The 16827-nt window shown below is 39.7% G+C and overlaps 2 protein-coding genes across 2 annotated transcripts; one reads left to right on the top strand and one right to left on the bottom strand.

Moving 5' to 3' along the window:
- Positions 1 to 3635: 3635 nt before the first annotated feature.
- On the bottom strand, positions 3636 to 8776 carry idh3g (isocitrate dehydrogenase (NAD(+)) 3 non-catalytic subunit gamma). Its single transcript, XM_070839357.1, has 13 exons — positions 8690 to 8776; positions 8422 to 8469; positions 8120 to 8131; positions 7259 to 7356; positions 7058 to 7173; positions 6856 to 6916; positions 6544 to 6676; positions 5917 to 6050; positions 5680 to 5782; positions 5437 to 5583; positions 5206 to 5300; positions 5024 to 5084; positions 3636 to 4513 (listed from the first exon to the last, which is right to left on the bottom strand). Exons 1-13 carry the CDS (start codon positions 8768 to 8770, stop codon positions 4412 to 4414), a joined length of 1191 nt encoding a protein of 396 aa, XP_070695458.1. The 5' UTR covers positions 8771 to 8776; the 3' UTR covers positions 3636 to 4411.
- A 290-nt stretch (positions 8777 to 9066) lies between these two features.
- fam3a (FAM3 metabolism regulating signaling molecule A) lies at positions 9067 to 15147 on the top strand. Its single transcript, XM_070839356.1, has 10 exons — positions 9067 to 9282; positions 9839 to 9870; positions 9987 to 10094; positions 10498 to 10521; positions 10644 to 10770; positions 11122 to 11180; positions 11287 to 11337; positions 11436 to 11520; positions 12765 to 12891; positions 13888 to 15147. The coding sequence occupies exons 2-10, from the start codon at positions 9858 to 9860 to the stop codon at positions 13984 to 13986; spliced, it is 693 nt and encodes a 230-aa protein (XP_070695457.1). The 5' UTR covers positions 9067 to 9282; positions 9839 to 9857; the 3' UTR covers positions 13987 to 15147.
- The last annotated feature ends 1680 nt before the right edge of the window (positions 15148 to 16827 follow it).

Here is a 16827-nt window from a genome sequence, read left to right on the forward strand (position 1 = left end):
AGTCCATATACATACCACTATAGACATACACAAACACACAGCTATGCCTTGAGACTCAGATTTCCTCCCCTGAGGATAAAATAGAAAACACTACCGACTTACAAATTTCTTTTACATAGCACAAGATAAGTGCTGGAGTCACATAAAACAAGCATGTGTGTTTCTTTTCAAGTATATTTTGACTATGAGCTCAGAGCAGGGAGCGCTTTGATAACTATGTAAGGCTTAGAGCAGTATCAGGGTGGCCGAGTTTGTCAAGTCAGGGAGATTGTCTAACTGCGTGACCCAGGGTCAAGCATGTTGGCCTGCACATGCTGTTTGGAGTGGCCGTATGCAAAATAGTGCAACCCCTGCAAAAAATTACAAAAATAGGAATTTTCATGCATCCAAAACAGAAAATAGAAAAAAAAAATCTGATGGGAATCTATGATGTATCGCTTTTCTTTTAATGGAGCTGTGATGATAAGCTTAAGTTCTGTCGGTGGTAACCCTCGTATGTTAAAACCAGCCCTGTTAAAGAATTATGGAGTGCAGCTCCTGATAAAGAGGCAGGCAGGAGTCATATGCTTTATTGGCTCCTTTCATTTTGAGAGATAAGGTGATGATGGAGTTGTTTCGACAGCTAACTACCCAGTGAACTCCCTGATTATCGAGCTATATCAGCTATATATCATGTTGTTCTGCCTCCCACACCCAACGAAAACCTCACCATCCTCATGACACCTAAATTAGCCCCTAACCCTGGCTCTCCCCCTTATTCTCTCCCTTATTCTCCAACCACGTCTATGCTCTCTCTCCCCTTCACTCCTCTACATGCCGTCCTCCCTTATCTCCTTTCTACATCCACTTCTGCCAAGCAAGCATCACCACTAACTTCGCCCAATCTACTATTCTGTAATTTTTCTCTGATTAGGGCTGTCTCTGTTGAGGAAGATACTGGACGCAGCGTAAAGAAAAAGCCAAAGAGGACACAAGAGCCTAAAACAGCCAGGGAGAATGGTGTGGAATAGCTACCCGCTGACGTAGCTCAATGTAGCTAAGCCATAGCTGTGGGGGAAAACAGCCCCATTAACAGAGAACAGAGCTGGCTGACTGGATGCAGCTGTGCTCTGCAGAGCCTGATCAGAGGCAAGTTGATTGATTACAATCACCTGCACTACACTGCATAGCAGAACAAAGCAGCTCAACAAGAGAAGAGGGGTATGTACGTATGTGGAAATTACAGTTGGCTAATAGTGCGTATGTGTGTGAACGTGTGACAAAGAGAGAGAGTATGAAAGGGTGAAGACTCTGGATATGACCAAGAGCACGCTAGGGTAGAATTATGGCCAATACTAAGGCCAAAAATACTAAACGTGTTGTTCCAAAGAGACATGATGAGGAGAAGAATACAGCTGAAGTAGGGAGGAGATGTATGTGGTGCTGGTAAACCAGCCAGCAGCCACAAGTTAAGTGAGTGCTTGACAGATAAAACGCACATGAATGAGTGTGATGTCATAAATGTCTCATTTTTAGATGACGGGATAACAAGGGGAGATTACATAAAATAACATCACAACATTTGCCTTTATCAACCTGGACATTCAAGTGTCTTCATTTTTGATATAGCGGAAACCAGACAGCAGGGATGGGCAGAGTTTATGCAGAACATTTTCAAGTGTCACTTGCTATGCTGATAGTTTTGGTTTAATCTGTGCAGTAATGTTTTCAGATATCTGTCTGTGTGTCAGTCTCCATCCAAACTGAAGGAGGTGAAAAAAAATGTGTGCGTGTGTGTGTGGTGCTCACAGTATTAATAATTTACATTCAAAAAATTAAATTGCAACATCTTTTTTCAGAGACAGTGTAACCGTTCCTCTGGCTAATCACAACATGCTGTGAGCAGTTTTTGTAGGACTATTTTGAGCTCTGTGGATTATTCAGACTATCAGTGTGATTTCCAGACACTGCAGCATAAATCTCAGAGGTAGATATCTATAAATCTGGGCACATAAAATCAACACTATCTGAAAGGCAAGATTACACTGCACTTGAGAATGAAAGTGAGAATTTAACTTTTTGTACTTTGGGTAAACCAGCCCTTTAAAGGCAGCTCTTTCAGCAAAAACTGCACAGACGACTGGGGCCCTTCACTGGTTTATACAAGGACTGAATGGTGGCCTATAAAGGTCAAGTGGCCACTGGTTTGTTGCATTATCTCCCTCTCTGACTATCTGCTTCATGGCCGGGCTCCAGCGGAGGCTCCGAGGGGACAGAGCGGCTCTGGAGGGAGAAGGAGAGGCAGAGAGGGAGCAGCTCCATGTACAGTGATGAGAAGTGATGTGAGGTACAGTGAGGTAAACTTGTGGAATAAGATGATGAGAAAAAGCTGGAACAGAGTGAAGAACCTCTTATGTCCAAAAAAAGGATTCTAAATGAAAAAGAACAATGACATTCAAGAGCCAACTAGCTGTTTTCTGTAGAATAAATAACCGACATGAATGGAGGAGGAGTGAAACAAAAAGCAGCCAATTGGCAGATGCCAAAGTACACATGTAGTAATTCCTTGCACATTTCACATACTGCGCACCATATGATTGTTGATTTCCTAGGATTACATCTAAAAAAAGGAGCATTGTCACAAAGGATTTCTTTACTCAACACGCAGATGCTGTAACAGAGGGAACAGTTTGTAACTTTCCCACAGAATTTGACATATAACAAATTGGCCAGTGCCATTACAATGAGATGTGCCCCTGTGACCCCAGGCCCTGTCGGAGAAAAAGAGGCAGACTGGGATTATTTGTACAATAGGCCTATATGTGAGCAGGAGGTCACTGCTGACTGATGTACCACTACAACTGCTCCTCCTCCTGCGACCACTGGCTCGGAGGACCAGAGCAGTTTTTAATCAACATGACTGTGGTCAGAGTATTTGATAAAAGATTAGGTGAAACAGTAATGGATGAATTGGTCTTTCCAGTTCAATCTGTCTCATTAGTGTTAAAAACCAAGACTCTCTTTCCTAGAAATCACAAGAAGAAATAACTATCTTAATGTTCTCAATTATGCGGGCCAGTCTGCCTGTATCCAATTTTCCCTGCAGCTTTTTCACACCACAATCAGAGAAGTAATAACAAGCATACATAGTGATCACATGTGTATTGCATTTTGTCCTTGTCAGACTGCGTGTGTCAGAGTGCAAACGCATGCACAATTTGCTCCAAGTTACAGCTTAGAGGCATCTCTGGAAAGTGCTGTTGCCACCTACTGATGAAATGTAAAACAGCAACTAGTCATCCAGTGTTGTAAGATGCTGATAGACCGTGAAATTTTAAAACAAACGGTAGGATCAGTGAGCTTTATCACATTTGGAGCAAAATAGTCTTTATCCCTAACAGGAGGCCGGAACAGAGATTTTCTCTCTGAAGCAGAGGCAATGAATCAAGATCAACCTTAACTTATCTTAGCAATAAAAAGCTTTAGGAAGGATTTATTGCAGGATTGTTTTATTAGACTGCACAAGTTTTAGCTTGGTTTACCAAATAAATTTGCAACGGAATGTGTTTATATTTATATATAGTTTGAAAATTGTTTACTTTCGCTTTAAAAGGTATTGGAGAGATGTTTCATATTCAAAGCTCAGTCCATAAAGATCACTTTAGGGTAGATTTATTTATTGACGTGGAATTTATGTTCATACATCATATATAGCCATCCACATATGTAATAAAACCTTTTCATATCAGGATTTAAGACTGAAAAAAAAAACTGAAAAATGTGGCACAAGTGTAAAATTTTGGCTTTGACAGCAGTGATTTGATGTACAGGCCCTCTGATGATGGAGTATGCGAACACACAGGACAGTACACCACATAATGACATTTAGGTTACAGTGACAAAAAAAAAAAGTGAAGGCGTTAAATGAACATTGTACATTTTGATTAATTGAAAAGGCTGTGAGGCTGAGACTGTGTCTTTTGGAAAATAAATAATGATCCACATTGAAGAATGCAAAGTGGACAATGCATGCACATATTAGGATATTCTAAATATTTCTGACCTCAATGTGTGTTTGGCAGTTGACATACTGTAAAGGAGACCTTTTACTTTTTTATAACAATTTGCAAGAACGCAGATTTTCAGTGGAATGAATCCGATGAAATAAAACCTATCCTTACGATGGGATTTATTATCTAATAGGAGAGATTGCATCAAAAAATAAACCATTTTAAACCAGTCTTGTAAAGGGCCATTATTATATGTGAATCACACACCTGTAGATAAAGGGTTGTTTGTACAGAGAAGTGGTCAGTAAGCTGTGTGAACAAAAAAAAATTCTGACACAATGGAAACAGACATGCATCTCTCATACTCTACAGCCGTCCCAGGTACAGACATCTGTTCAAGCTCACACCATGAGTGTGTGTGTTTAGAGGTCAGATGTGAGCTGCCCTTTACTCTGGATGATCCTCATGATGGACTGGACCACCTCTGATGTGGTGCCCTGACCCCCGATATCAGCTGTGTGCAACTGCAAGACAAAAAAAACCCCAAATATATCCAATATCAGTCAAATAAAGTTTAAAAAGCACCAAATGTTAGTGAAATTATATATTATGGAATCACACTTATTGTATTTAATCACTGCTTTATGTTCATTTAAGCGTCTGTATGCAAACAGTCCCCAACTGAGGGAAAATAAAACATATCGCATAACATTTCTTAAAGATTCAGACAAAGCAACAAGCAGTCTGCAGACTTGGATGAAAAGCGTTGAAGGTTTTTAAATAAGCCCAAGAACCACAATTAATGCCAGCACCTCGCAAATCAGGAACAATACAGTGTAGCGCTTCATAAGAGCTTTGTGACATTGAAAGGACACAATGCTGCTTTGTGTGAATGCATTGTGGTGCCCACTAGGCAGCATGCCAGACCTGCCAACAGGGCCTCTAAGCCTCTGTCACACAACAATGGCCCATTAGCTTTATGGCAGCGAGACAGGTGAGGGGGGGGGTGGGGCAGTCAGTGAAGCAAGTCTTACCCTGGTTTCATTCATGGTGGTGAGGATTGCGTATCGGATCGAACTTGCATAATCATAAAGTCTGGAGGCATACAGAAGAGAGGATTACTTGCATGACAGTTGTACCACAGCAGATAACATTAGATCTCAGATGGAGCCACAGGAATGTATGCATGGAAAGTATTTGATGTGAAGAAGCTTACTTAAGGTGGTCGAGCATCATGCAGCTGGCTAGTAGCATGGCTGTGGGGTTAGCAATGTTCCTGCCTGCAATACTCTTCCCTGTGTTTCTCGTGGCCTGAGAGATCCAGAAAAAGGGGGTAAGACAAAAATCTGAGCTACAATAGATCAGACAGATATTATCCATCTATTTTTCCTCTTTCAAAAAGCAGAGGGGAAAATGTCCCACTAACAATGAACTGCCAAACACTCACCGTTTCAAAAACAGCATAGTCACGGCCATAATTAGCCCCAGGCACGAGGCCAGGCCCTCCCACCAGGCCTGCACACACGTTGCTCACCACATTCCCATACAGATTGGGCATCACCATCACATCAAACTGCTGGGGATTGGACACCAGCTAAAAAACACACACAAATAAGTTGGCAGGTGAAATATTTCCGGGTCGCAACATTTAGAAACTTTCCCAAAGTTGTGTTATTGAATCTTCTATCACCTGCATGGTGGTGTTGTCCACAATCATGCTGTCAAATGTGATGTCTGGATAACCAGAGGCCACTTCCCTGCAACACTGCAGAAACAAGCCATCACCAAGTTTCCTGTGGGAGCAGAAAGGCCACAATCAACATTCCCAGCACTAAAAAAAAAAATCACATTATGATGATCATATTATGTAAGACTCAGGGGGGGCTAAACAGATCTTGGATGTCGTATTTGCCTCAAAGTCACTCACATGATGTTGGCCTTGTGTACAGCAGTGACCCTACGGCGGCCTTTCTCCCTCGCCAGTCTGAAGGCATACTCAGCGATCCTGAGGGAATTGTTCCTGGTGATGATCTTGAGACTTTCAACTACCCCTGAAACACTCTTAAAGAAGACAAGGGGAAAAATGATGATGATAAAGTTCAAGTTGTATATGCTGCTAATAATATAGTAACAGTATACTCAGATACTTCTTTGTAAAAGTACAGGCATCAACTGCACATTGTTTCTTAAATGTAGGTAAAGCCTACAGCCAAAATCAATTTTAGGCTTGCACTTAGATTGTTCTTAAAGTTTATCAAATGCAGTTATCATTTCAGGCAGGCAACTAAGAAACAGTATTTAAAGGGGATCTGTCATGTCTGTTTAGTAAGGTCATCATCTCCATCAATATCGGGTATGTCAGATCAATGTTTTCTATTAGGAAATAAATGCTGTACTTTTACTAATGTGTGGGTAGGTACCGCACTCCCATTTCAAGAGACAAAAAGAAGAGAGGAAATTGGAGAGTGAGAAGAGATAAAGGGGTCTTTAATAGAGGGAATATAAGCGCATTTCTTCAGACAAAAGGAGACATTGTGTTTCTGCTCTGTCTGACCTCGTGCTCCAGACTGCTGTATTCTCCCTCTGTGTTCTCCCTGATGATCATGATGTCAATGTTCTTGTGGCGAGTCTGGACTCCAGGGAGGGACTGGCAGTGCATCACATTGGCGTACAGGTCTAAGCTTGTGCTGTTGACAGACACGTGGAACAAGAGAAGGAAGTTGGGTAGGGAGGGGAGGGAGTCAGGAAAAAACAATGGGTCAACTGACATTGGCCGGACACAATGGACCAAATTATGGAAGAAACATAAGCCATCTAATAAAAGTGAGTCATTATCAACGATTGAATACTTAATTTAAATTCTTACCGAAGGAGATTATTTCTGGATTTGACAGATGGTGCCATGGTATGTTTGGTTTCTATGTTACCTATTAGTTAAGCAAAGTCACAGTTAAACTTTAGTGTCATGGTCGTATTATAAACTACATGCTTTTCACAGCTGTGTTCTGCTTTTCATGTTTTCACACTCTGCTTGTGACTATGGAAAAAAAAAAAAGGCGTTTTCTTACCTTTGAGGGCAATTCCATTGCGGCGAATGGCAGTGATGGCATTGCTGATATCGTCCTCAGTCTCCAAAGCAGAGTTGACGTGAACCACCTCAAAGTCCACCGGGACACAGCTGAACCTACAGCATGAAACCACATGGTAAGGCAGCCCTCACCAGCCTGTAGTCAACACTAAGAGCAAGCTTTAATTTAAGTATAACTAACCTGAAAACCTCTCTGACATGATTGAGCAACTCGGGACCGATTCCATCTCCAGGTATGAGGGTCACAGTGTGTCTGCCCCCATACTTTGCAGGCGGGGGCTGTAACATTGGCATTTTATGCATTGTTAAAGTGTTGACAGTGGTGGTTTTGCAAATATATATATATATATTTATGTGTTTGTGTGTGTGTGTTGCTGATATGATGCCCTTTGTTTTTAGTTTGATTTCCAACCTGCCACTTTTAAATCAATGCATTAATACATTTTTAACTTGGTCATTTTGGTTCCTGTTGGCCATCACATTCCACTCAATATCAATTAAACAAAAAATATAATGTTAACTACTGAATTTTCAATTTTCAAAACATGTGAAAGTCAGTTTTCATAACTCAGTGGAATAAGTGATAACAATGCATACAATCTTAAGTTAATGGCACAGAAAATCACCAGTACAGTTAAATAAGGCAGAAGCACCAAGGAAGAAGGTGTGTGAGGGTAATGTTACGAAGTAAAAAGTTGATGCTGATGTGTTATTTAGGTCTGGGCAATGTTTCACTATTGTTTATCATTGCCATCATATTATAGGATTTTCCAATGTTGTGAATTAGCAACAATTTTGTTATTAAGTTGAATTTACACTGAAATTATTAAACCTGATATATCCATTACTTGTTTGACATGTGGTATTTCATGACCCTCACACCACTGTGATGTATACCAATGTTGGCAGTAAGTCTTCGGGTAATTGTTATACTGTTGATGGCACATGGCACGGCCCTGGTGCAGGACAGGTCATGTTCTCTCTCGTGTATGAAGTGATGCATTGTGGTCTAGTAAATCTCGCCAGAGTCAGAGCTACTTACAATGTTTTCTCCCTGTTGTTGAAGATGGACAGCAAGGAAAGCAGAGGGACAGGAGTCAGTTTGAGGTTACATCAGAGAATCCAGACAGTGGCAAGTACAGAGGCATCATAACCTCTCCTCCCCCAAGAGGGTGGAAAAACAGATGCAGCACTCCCACGTTACATTAAAACAGACTAAGAGTACCCAGACCCTTTCAAGGTTTAACCCAAAGCCATACAGCATACACACATTCAGAGCTACAGTGACAGATTGACAAAATCACATCCACTCATTCTAATACAGAGACAATCTGAATCACTCACAGTGAGCAAGGTCTTGTTCCTGTGATTTGTCAGGGTTGTTCCAAATACCTGAAACACAAAGAAACAGGGATGTTCGTGAAGTTATTTAGCAAAACCTACATGCAGCCAAACTGAATCTCGGGGTGAAAGCCCGCTAGCTTGTCGGTTCAACTGTATGAAGTTGTTCACCATATGACCTTGTGCTCAGATAAAATAATCTAAAATTTAATATAGATCCTCACAACAACCACCACAACCGGCGTGACAAAAGCAACGCGTGTCGTCTTACTTTAACCGTATTTCCAAGGCGACCACACCAGAAAGGATTGATGATTTTGGACATCGAGAGCACAGCTCTGTGAGCAGCCATCTTGAGTTTGAAGCAGTACGAGGAGGAGGCGGTGGTCGTGCGATAATTTTACATTTATTTATTTTTTTGTCTACAAAAAATATTTAATCATTAGTGGTATATTGCGTAGCAGTTTAAAAATAATAAATAATAAAATTTAAAAAAGCGGTTAAATACTTAGATAAACGTTGGTCACGTGACTGTTCCTGCGCAGACTCAGTGGTCTCGGACTGGGGTTTGGCACCATATCCGGAAGACAGATGGGACGTTAAACCAAACAGGTTTTTTTTTTTTTTTACTTTCATGCTTGTCAAAAGCGGAATATTAAAACTTGTATAAATGGACAACTGAGCACTTTGGCTTCGGGCCGTCTTCTCATTGAAAGCTGATTTATACCAGAAGAGCCTAAATGAGGAAACAACGAAAGAAATAGTCAAAAGTCCCGTGTGGCAAGAGCAACAGCTCATCTGTGCTGTTCATTACATCCAGGTGACCAGAGAAGCCAACACTCGTCTTACGCGTGGACACGGAAGGTAAGAGCTGACGTTTGTCATGTTTAGGTCAACGTTAGTGATTGATTTTGCTGTCATGGGTGTTATTTGTCTCAGCGATGCTTTGGGTTCATGTCATCCAGTCAAACGTCATCTCTGCAGAGCCATCTTGCATGGCCTCTGGAAAAAACATTGAAAGCCTTCTGTTAAAAATGCCACGCTACATTTGAATATAATGATTGTTTTGCAAATGTTATGTTTTAATGGTTACGTTTATTATCCACCAATTCTGGTATCGGAAAGAACATCCACTGTTTTCATTCAAGACTTAACATGTTTAAGAAACTCTTAAAAGTTACATAAAAACGAAATTCTACACAATTAAATGTTATGATAGCCTTTTCACTTTGTTGTATTTGTTTACCTCCTTTGTTGAACTTTACGTTTTTATCTTCAAAATGTACCTTTTTTCACTAGTTTCACTAGTTTCACAAGTTCACTATCAGGATAAATTGAAAATGAAAATGAGGTTGTGATGAAATTCAAACCACCCTAAGTTAGCTATTGTTTTTTTTTTACATTTTTAATCTCTGTCCAGGTCTATGAAACGGTGAAACATGAGGTTAACAGGTTGGTTCAAATCTTACTCATTATTTTTTTTTTTTTCTACTAATTTGTTGCTTACTGGTTGGTGTTAATTCTATGAGTCTTTTGTCTGAACCGGCCTGGGCTGTTTGTCTTGACAGGCCCCCTGAGAGCTGTGGCTGTGCTGCTGCTGGTGGGGCTCACCTGGCTGCTGGCAAACACCTTATTTGGAGGGGAGAGTGGTTCATCTGTACGCCACTTCTTCAGTGGTAAGAAAAATTGTTCTGAAACAACTCGGTTATTAAATGATCAGTAGATTGATGGAAGTTGAGAACAACAAACATGACAATATTCAGTGGTTCGAGCTGCTAAATCTGAGGATTTGGGGAGTTTCTCTGTTGATTTTTTATAACTGAACATTGATGTGTTATATAACTTATTTTTTTTATATTTTGTTTTACATAACATGAAAATGGAGTATCCCTGGGCTTTGCACAGTTGGTAGGGCAAAACAAGCAATTAGAGGACATCACCATGGGCTTTGGGAACCAGCGTTGACATTTTAGAGACTAGAGATACACTGATACATGTGTGATGGAGGGTCTGTGTAACTAAGCCTTTCAGATATGAGTTTTCTTCATTAGAGCGTGAAAATTGTGTGTTTTTTTTCAGGTGCAAGTGAGGAACCAACACCTGGTAAGTAGGAGAAACTGTATGATCCGACCATTTTATGACTACTCTTTCTGTCAAGCGTCACCATGATAATGCTACATCCGTACCCTCCTAATCTTCCTTGTCACCACTGACTAATATTTTAGCTGAGCCCCGTCCTCGGAGGTATAAATGTGGACTTTCAGCTCCCTGTCCTCCAAAACATTTGGCTTTCCGTCTGGTGTCTGGTGCTGCCAACGTCATCGGGCCCAAAATCTGCCTGGAGGACAAGATGTGAGATTCAGTGCTTTCCACCTCCTTTCTGTTCATCTATGTCTTTGTCTCCCCCTCTGTCTCGCTTTTTTTTTTTTTTTTGTTTCACACTGTTCTTTTTTTCCTCTTTGCTGTCATAACCAGACTTCCAAGTCTGTCTGGGGAGCTGAATGCAAGTATTTCATCAGTCTGTCTGAGCCCCATTTCTTTGTTTTTTGTCTGTAGTCGTGGTCCCTTTTCATATTTTTGTTGTTTCTCAAGTAGCAGGCAGGGTCTTTAAGTCTGTAGATTAATGTGTATGTGCACGGGAGGAAAGTGTTCTAGTAAAGTACTTCCTTTAGAGCGTCAACGTCTTGTCCTTTTATCTCACAGGTTAGTGAGCAGTGTGAAGAACAATGTTGGCCGAGGACTTAATGTAGCTTTGGTCAATGGTAAGAGTGTCATCCTCCGCTTTTTAATCAATAATGTTGCATTAATATTGTAAGTTCCAGTTATTTCTGTCATTCTAACAACTGACTCATGTTGTATTTGTTCCAGGAGTGACGGGAGAGCTCTTGGCCACAAAGACCTTTGACATGTGGGCAGGAGGTAATAAAACTTTTGCATATAGTATGTATTTTACATCTGGTATATATGACTTGGCAAGAAGAACTATAAACCACAGTTCAACTGATGTTCGTTCGCAGATGTTTCTGACCTGTTAAAGTTTCTCCGGCCGCTCCATGAAGGAACACTCGTGTTTGTGGCTTCCTTTGATGATCCAGCTACAAAGTAAGAATCCATGATTTGCTATCAGTTCCAGTCTGGCATCCCTCTGTTTTCCCATCAGATGCACCTCAAAGCAGTTTTTGCAGTATATTGTCAGCTAGAGCCAAAGGATATTCCATGTTATAACTTGGAAAATATTTTTCAGAATACATTAATTATTTGGCACTGCTACAGGGGAAAGTATTTTGGTAGCCAAACAGCAGCAGGGCCAATGTCTAACCAATTTTATAAACCAGCAGCGGATGCTGATCAGTTCCCCACCTGCTCTCATCTTTGCAGCCAAATTCAACATTATACACTCCACTTGTTTGAGAATCACTAAATAAACTCATTTATTCAAACATCTTCAATATCTCATGCATAATGAAAATATAGCTTGAAAGCACAGAAAGCAATCTGCCACATCTTAGAGTAGTTATACTATCCATCCATTAATAATGCCTCAGGAGGTGCCACTTGCTTAAAAAGTGCTATAAAAATCAATGTGCAAATTTACATTTGCGAAAGATGTCTTTCAAGTTCAACACTGTAAAAGAGCAAAATCTCTGGCGGGTGAGCAGAGCCGTCAGTCAGCAGGTAATTTGTAGACAAAGTGCCATGTGGGTGATGGTGTGCCCTTGTACTGTCAGGAATTAAGATATTATTTATAAGATTACATTTGAAATTACATTGGATGGATGGCTCATTTGTTATTAAACACTTGATTCCTTTTGATGGAACAAAATTATAAGTAAGGCCAAAAAAATATCAGGGTTGTAAAGAGGATAATAATAATAATAATAATAATAATAATGCCACTGAGAGGTTGTTAACCCTTTATAGGGCACTCATTGAAATACTTAGAAATTCAAAATTTCAACTCTAGACCATTACTGGTGGTCATTACAAGACTTTTTTTCTTTAGTTAGTTTTTCAAAACAAAATGTAATGTTATGGTGAAAATCAAGGTCAATGAAGTTACCATATATGGTTTCTTGCCGGTCTGTCATGTAGCCTGATTGTCGCTGATTGGCTTGGAGAAATCTCGTAGTTCTACTGCCTCATGGTGAGGCAAGGGGCGGCATTTTGAACTCCCACTTAAGTTACCAAATATGGTCCCTTGCCCGATAAAGGGTTAAAGGAGGAATCCACTGAGAAATGATAAAAACCTGCATTAAATTTCAATTCAATTTAAAGGTTAACCTATAAACCTCCTGCCTAGAAGAACAGCCATGAACCTGTTACCTTATCGTCACGTCTGTTGACAGGTTGAACGACGAGTCTCGACGACTGTTTGAGGAGCTTGGGAGCATGGCAGTGAAGGAGCTGGCCTTTAGAGACAGCTGGGTGTTTGTTGGAGCCAAGGGCATCGAGAATAAGAGTCCCTTTGAGCAGGTATGTTACTGTTGATTTTGGCAATAAATTGCTATATTGAATATTTATTCACTATATACACATCAATAAAGTGCCAACACATGGTGAATGGTCAGGCGTCTATTTGCCGGCAGCGCCAGCAGAGAATAGTGTTGCCTATTAAATGACACATGTTGTTGGCTGAGCTGCCTCACAGAAAGCCTTCAGTTGGTGAAGTCTTTCAAAAGTCTGTCTGGATTCGCTGACACAACAGGATAGTGGGGTAGTGTTAGCCCAAGCCTAACCCCAGTGTTTTCATGCACTGGTCAATTCTGAAATTTTGGGCTATTTTGTTTCTATAATATGTTCTTTCAGACTAGTGGAAAGAAAATGTCCAAAATTACACATTTAGGTGTTCATTTCACTGCACACTGTCTATTTCCATCTGTAGATTTCTCTTAAATTCACAGCCTTAAACCTCATTTTTCTCAAAATGAGTTTTTTCTCTCTCATACTCTTTGTAACATTTTATTCCTAAAAACATGGTGATTTCTTTTATAGCTTTTGTCACTGTTTTTTGATTTATGGAGTCACTAAAAAATGTTCAGATTTCTATTATGCAAATCAGAACACCTCATTGCATATTTAGACATAACATTTCAGGAAACTTGTAACAAAAACAGTCTTAATGTAAGTAATCAACTGGGGAAGTTTCACACTGATGTCTTTTTAATTACATAGTTTTACTCTATTACCTGTAGTGCCTCCCCTTAAGCCATTTTACAAACCTGCCAAGCTTGTTTAATATTAGTAGTATTATATCAGGCATCATATATGGTTAATGCATAGTAACTTCCATGACCATTTACACATACATATCCACAATGACTGTGAAACGTCAAATCATCATATTAAATTGGTAAAACGCATTCAGTTTTTGTTCAGCACTCTGCAGGTATCATCTAGCAGCTACTATGCAGCTGGTCCAAGTCTGTTCTGTTGACATCAGTTCTGTTTGCCTATGGTTGCTCCCCTTAGCGTATGAAGAACAGTAAGAGCAGCAACAAGTACGAAGGCTGGCCTGAGTCTCTGGAGATGGATGGCTGTATTCCTCTGCGGCCACCCCTGGAAGGATAATTCTCCCCGACACACTCTCGCATACAGTGCTGTAACACTTGTAGTAGCACCAGTGGAGCCAAATGACTGTTGGGAAGCCAGAGAGCTGCCGAATGCCTGAAACCATCCAAGATCTCAGCCACAAACAACGTTTTGTTTTCCCTCTCGTGGCAGAGGCATGAGCCGACTGCAAAGATTGTCTTGGGACTTTATATACTTAAAATCGCTGGATTTGTAGAGGATTTGTGGATTAAGCTTTGTGAGCCATTTTGGAGCTGAAGTGATGTTAGAGAAACATGAGAAATGTTTGCGTCAGGTTGTGGGACACTTGAGAGGCCAAATGTTTGACAACCAAAGTGTAACATTGACTAGTGAATAAAATACAGCTGGAGTAGGTCTTCCAAAGTCATTGTAGGAAATGGCTATGTTTCCTCTTTGTAAGCCTGCCTGTGGTGAGTTCATATTCTTGAGCAACAAAAACATGAAGGGTTGAATACTTGAACATTTGATGTTGGGCAGGTAAGACAAACCTAACTGGTTTCACACTAAGGCATTGGGAAATCTAATCCACGTCAGCATAAACAAAAACATTTGAGGTACACTCACAGTTTAAATGTTCAACTAAGCACCAGGTCTGTTGGCAGAGTTTATATTTAAATACGTTAATATATTTTCATCCTGTGATATATATTTGAGTGATTGTTATGCTTAGTGTTAGCTGCCATTGTTTCCTTAGAACTTGATGCACTGCAGGTATTGCTCGCCACATGTTTACAGGTTTCTTTATACAATTTGGCTCTAGGTCATTTTACTTTACTAGCTATTTATTTTGATACTTTATCAGAAAACACAACAGTTTCATAGTGTTGATTCATCATAACACTACCCGTGGTTTCAATGTTGTCTCAGGCCTGCAAACATCTTTCTGCCGAGTGTTTTCATTTAAGAATTCAGCCTAAACGTGTGGTTGTATGTGTCGTTTTTAAAATGTAGAGTGTATCTGCCAGGCATCACGCAAGCCTAACGTGGGAAATGTGTAGGATAAAAATATTTTATATGTATGGTTAGAAGTCCATTTTAGCTGCTTTGTCTGAATTATGTTACCTCTATGTGTAAAGAGTTTTCTACAGTCTGTCTTTATATTGTCACAACGATGCTAATGAATAAAAATGCCTGAATATTTGTTTTGTTTTTGTTTTTTCTTCATGGACCCTGTGCATAGACCATCCATGGTCCTAAGTTAAATGGCATACTTTAAGAAATTCACCAGAGGGCGACAAAAGTCCAAGTCACGTTAGGGTTACTCAGTTCATTCTGCTCAAGGTTTCTGCTTCATTAAACATATGTTACGGTGGGACAAACATCTCGGACTGAATGTAGATTATTTCAGGTTTGACAGTGAATTCAGTCCCAGCGTGGACTCATGCTGCTCCTTGAATCAGGAGGCTGTAAAGTGCTAATGACAAAAACGATCAATTTTATTGTTCCATTTAAAATGTGTTATGAGGCCTTCAAGTGTTGTTAGAAAAAATCGTGATTTTGATTCGAGTAAGAACGAGTTGGGTGCTGTGCTATTTTATACAGTCTGTGATGTTCAAAAGGGAGAAGCAGAGACCATGAGCACTCGGGTCAGTTGTTGAGGAAGAGTAATGATGTAGTTTAATGCTAAGATAACTATCCTAGGACTACACTACTTACATATTTACCCTTTCTCTCTTTTTTTTTTTTATTTGTCTTGATGTCATAATTAAGCGTTAAAATGATATACACATTAGGTTAGTTATTCCACTCTTGGGTATTAAAGTTTCACAGCAGTAAAATACTAGATTTCTATAAACATTAAGAGCATTGAAAAAAAAATAGTGCTACTAAACAGATAGAGCCTTTATTGTCCAAAGAGGGAATTAAATAAATATAGTGGACATATGATCACACTTACACACAAAAACATTTACTCACTTTCAGTAACATTTTGAGGTACCTGTACTTTCTGTTATATGATACTTCATTCTTCTTTACACATTCACATTCCTCTTTTTTTTTTTTTTTTTTCAACAACACTTCCTTTTATCAGACGGCTCTAATTACTGGTTACTTTTTTGATGAGGATTTTACATATTTTACATATTTTTAAAAAATATGATTAGCTTAGACAAAGTGATGCAGTGTTATAGAATAAAGCTCAGCATGTAACACAGTTTGAATTAGCTCCAACTCAACTAGAACAGTAAAATACTAAATGCACATATATGCATTGCTGCTAAAAAAATATATATAAATATATTATAGAAAATTGTTTGAGCACTATCAATGCATTTTTTCTGATAATATTGTGCTTTACCTGAGGTTAGATTTAAAATGCAGGGTTGGATTGTCTTCACATTGTTGTACTTCTGCTTTTACTTTTGTGAAGAACCTGAATGCGTCAAAACATGAAGATAAGATAATACGAACTGTATTAATTCTGAGTTAAAAATATAAAAGACCTAAATGACATAAATGTACCATAAACATAAATACATTATATACAACCTTCATATATGCAGATATACAAATATAAGAAAAAGTAAAAATTGCACACAACAAACATTAACACAACATTAATCAAAGTGTGACAACATCCCTCACAAACTTGCAGCCTGAGTAACCCCTGAGCGGTCCTCGAGGTTGAACATGTTTCTGCTGCGAAGCTGAATCTTACGAGGAGCGCCTGAACGCAGCACCCACAGTCACATAACCAGCTGATGACACAAACACGTGCCGCCACCGCCCTCTCGCGGCGGAGTAAACCAACTACCGGTCTCGTTCGTCCTCCTCGGGATGGTGAAGATGAAGATGAGGATGAGGATGAGGATGATGATG

Source organism: Pempheris klunzingeri, chromosome 11, assembly GCF_042242105.1.
Source record: "Pempheris klunzingeri isolate RE-2024b chromosome 11, fPemKlu1.hap1, whole genome shotgun sequence".
Lineage (NCBI taxonomy): Eukaryota > Metazoa > Chordata > Actinopteri > Acropomatiformes > Pempheridae > Pempheris > Pempheris klunzingeri.

What these genes read in the sequence shown, in the direction of transcription:
- idh3g (XM_070839357.1), bottom strand. Translation starts at nt 8,770, where the DNA reads ATGGCTGCTCACAGAGCTGTGCTCTCGATGTCCAAAATCATCAATCCT. An exon ending in ACTATGCTGTTTTTGAAACG is followed by an intron (nt 5,301 to 5,436) that starts GTGAGTGTTTGG and finishes TGGATCTCTCAG; the next exon opens with GCCACGAGAAACACAGGGAA. An exon ending in ATGATGCTCGACCACCTTAA is followed by an intron (nt 5,085 to 5,205) that starts GTAAGCTTCTTC and finishes GTATGCCTCCAG; the next exon opens with ACTTTATGATTATGCAAGTT.
- fam3a (XM_070839356.1), top strand. An exon ending in AAGTGAGGAACCAACACCTG is followed by an intron (nt 10,522 to 10,643) that starts GTAAGTAGGAGA and finishes CTAATATTTTAG; the next exon opens with CTGAGCCCCGTCCTCGGAGG. An exon ending in ATAAGAGTCCCTTTGAGCAG is followed by an intron (nt 12,892 to 13,887) that starts GTATGTTACTGT and finishes TGCTCCCCTTAG; the next exon opens with CGTATGAAGAACAGTAAGAG.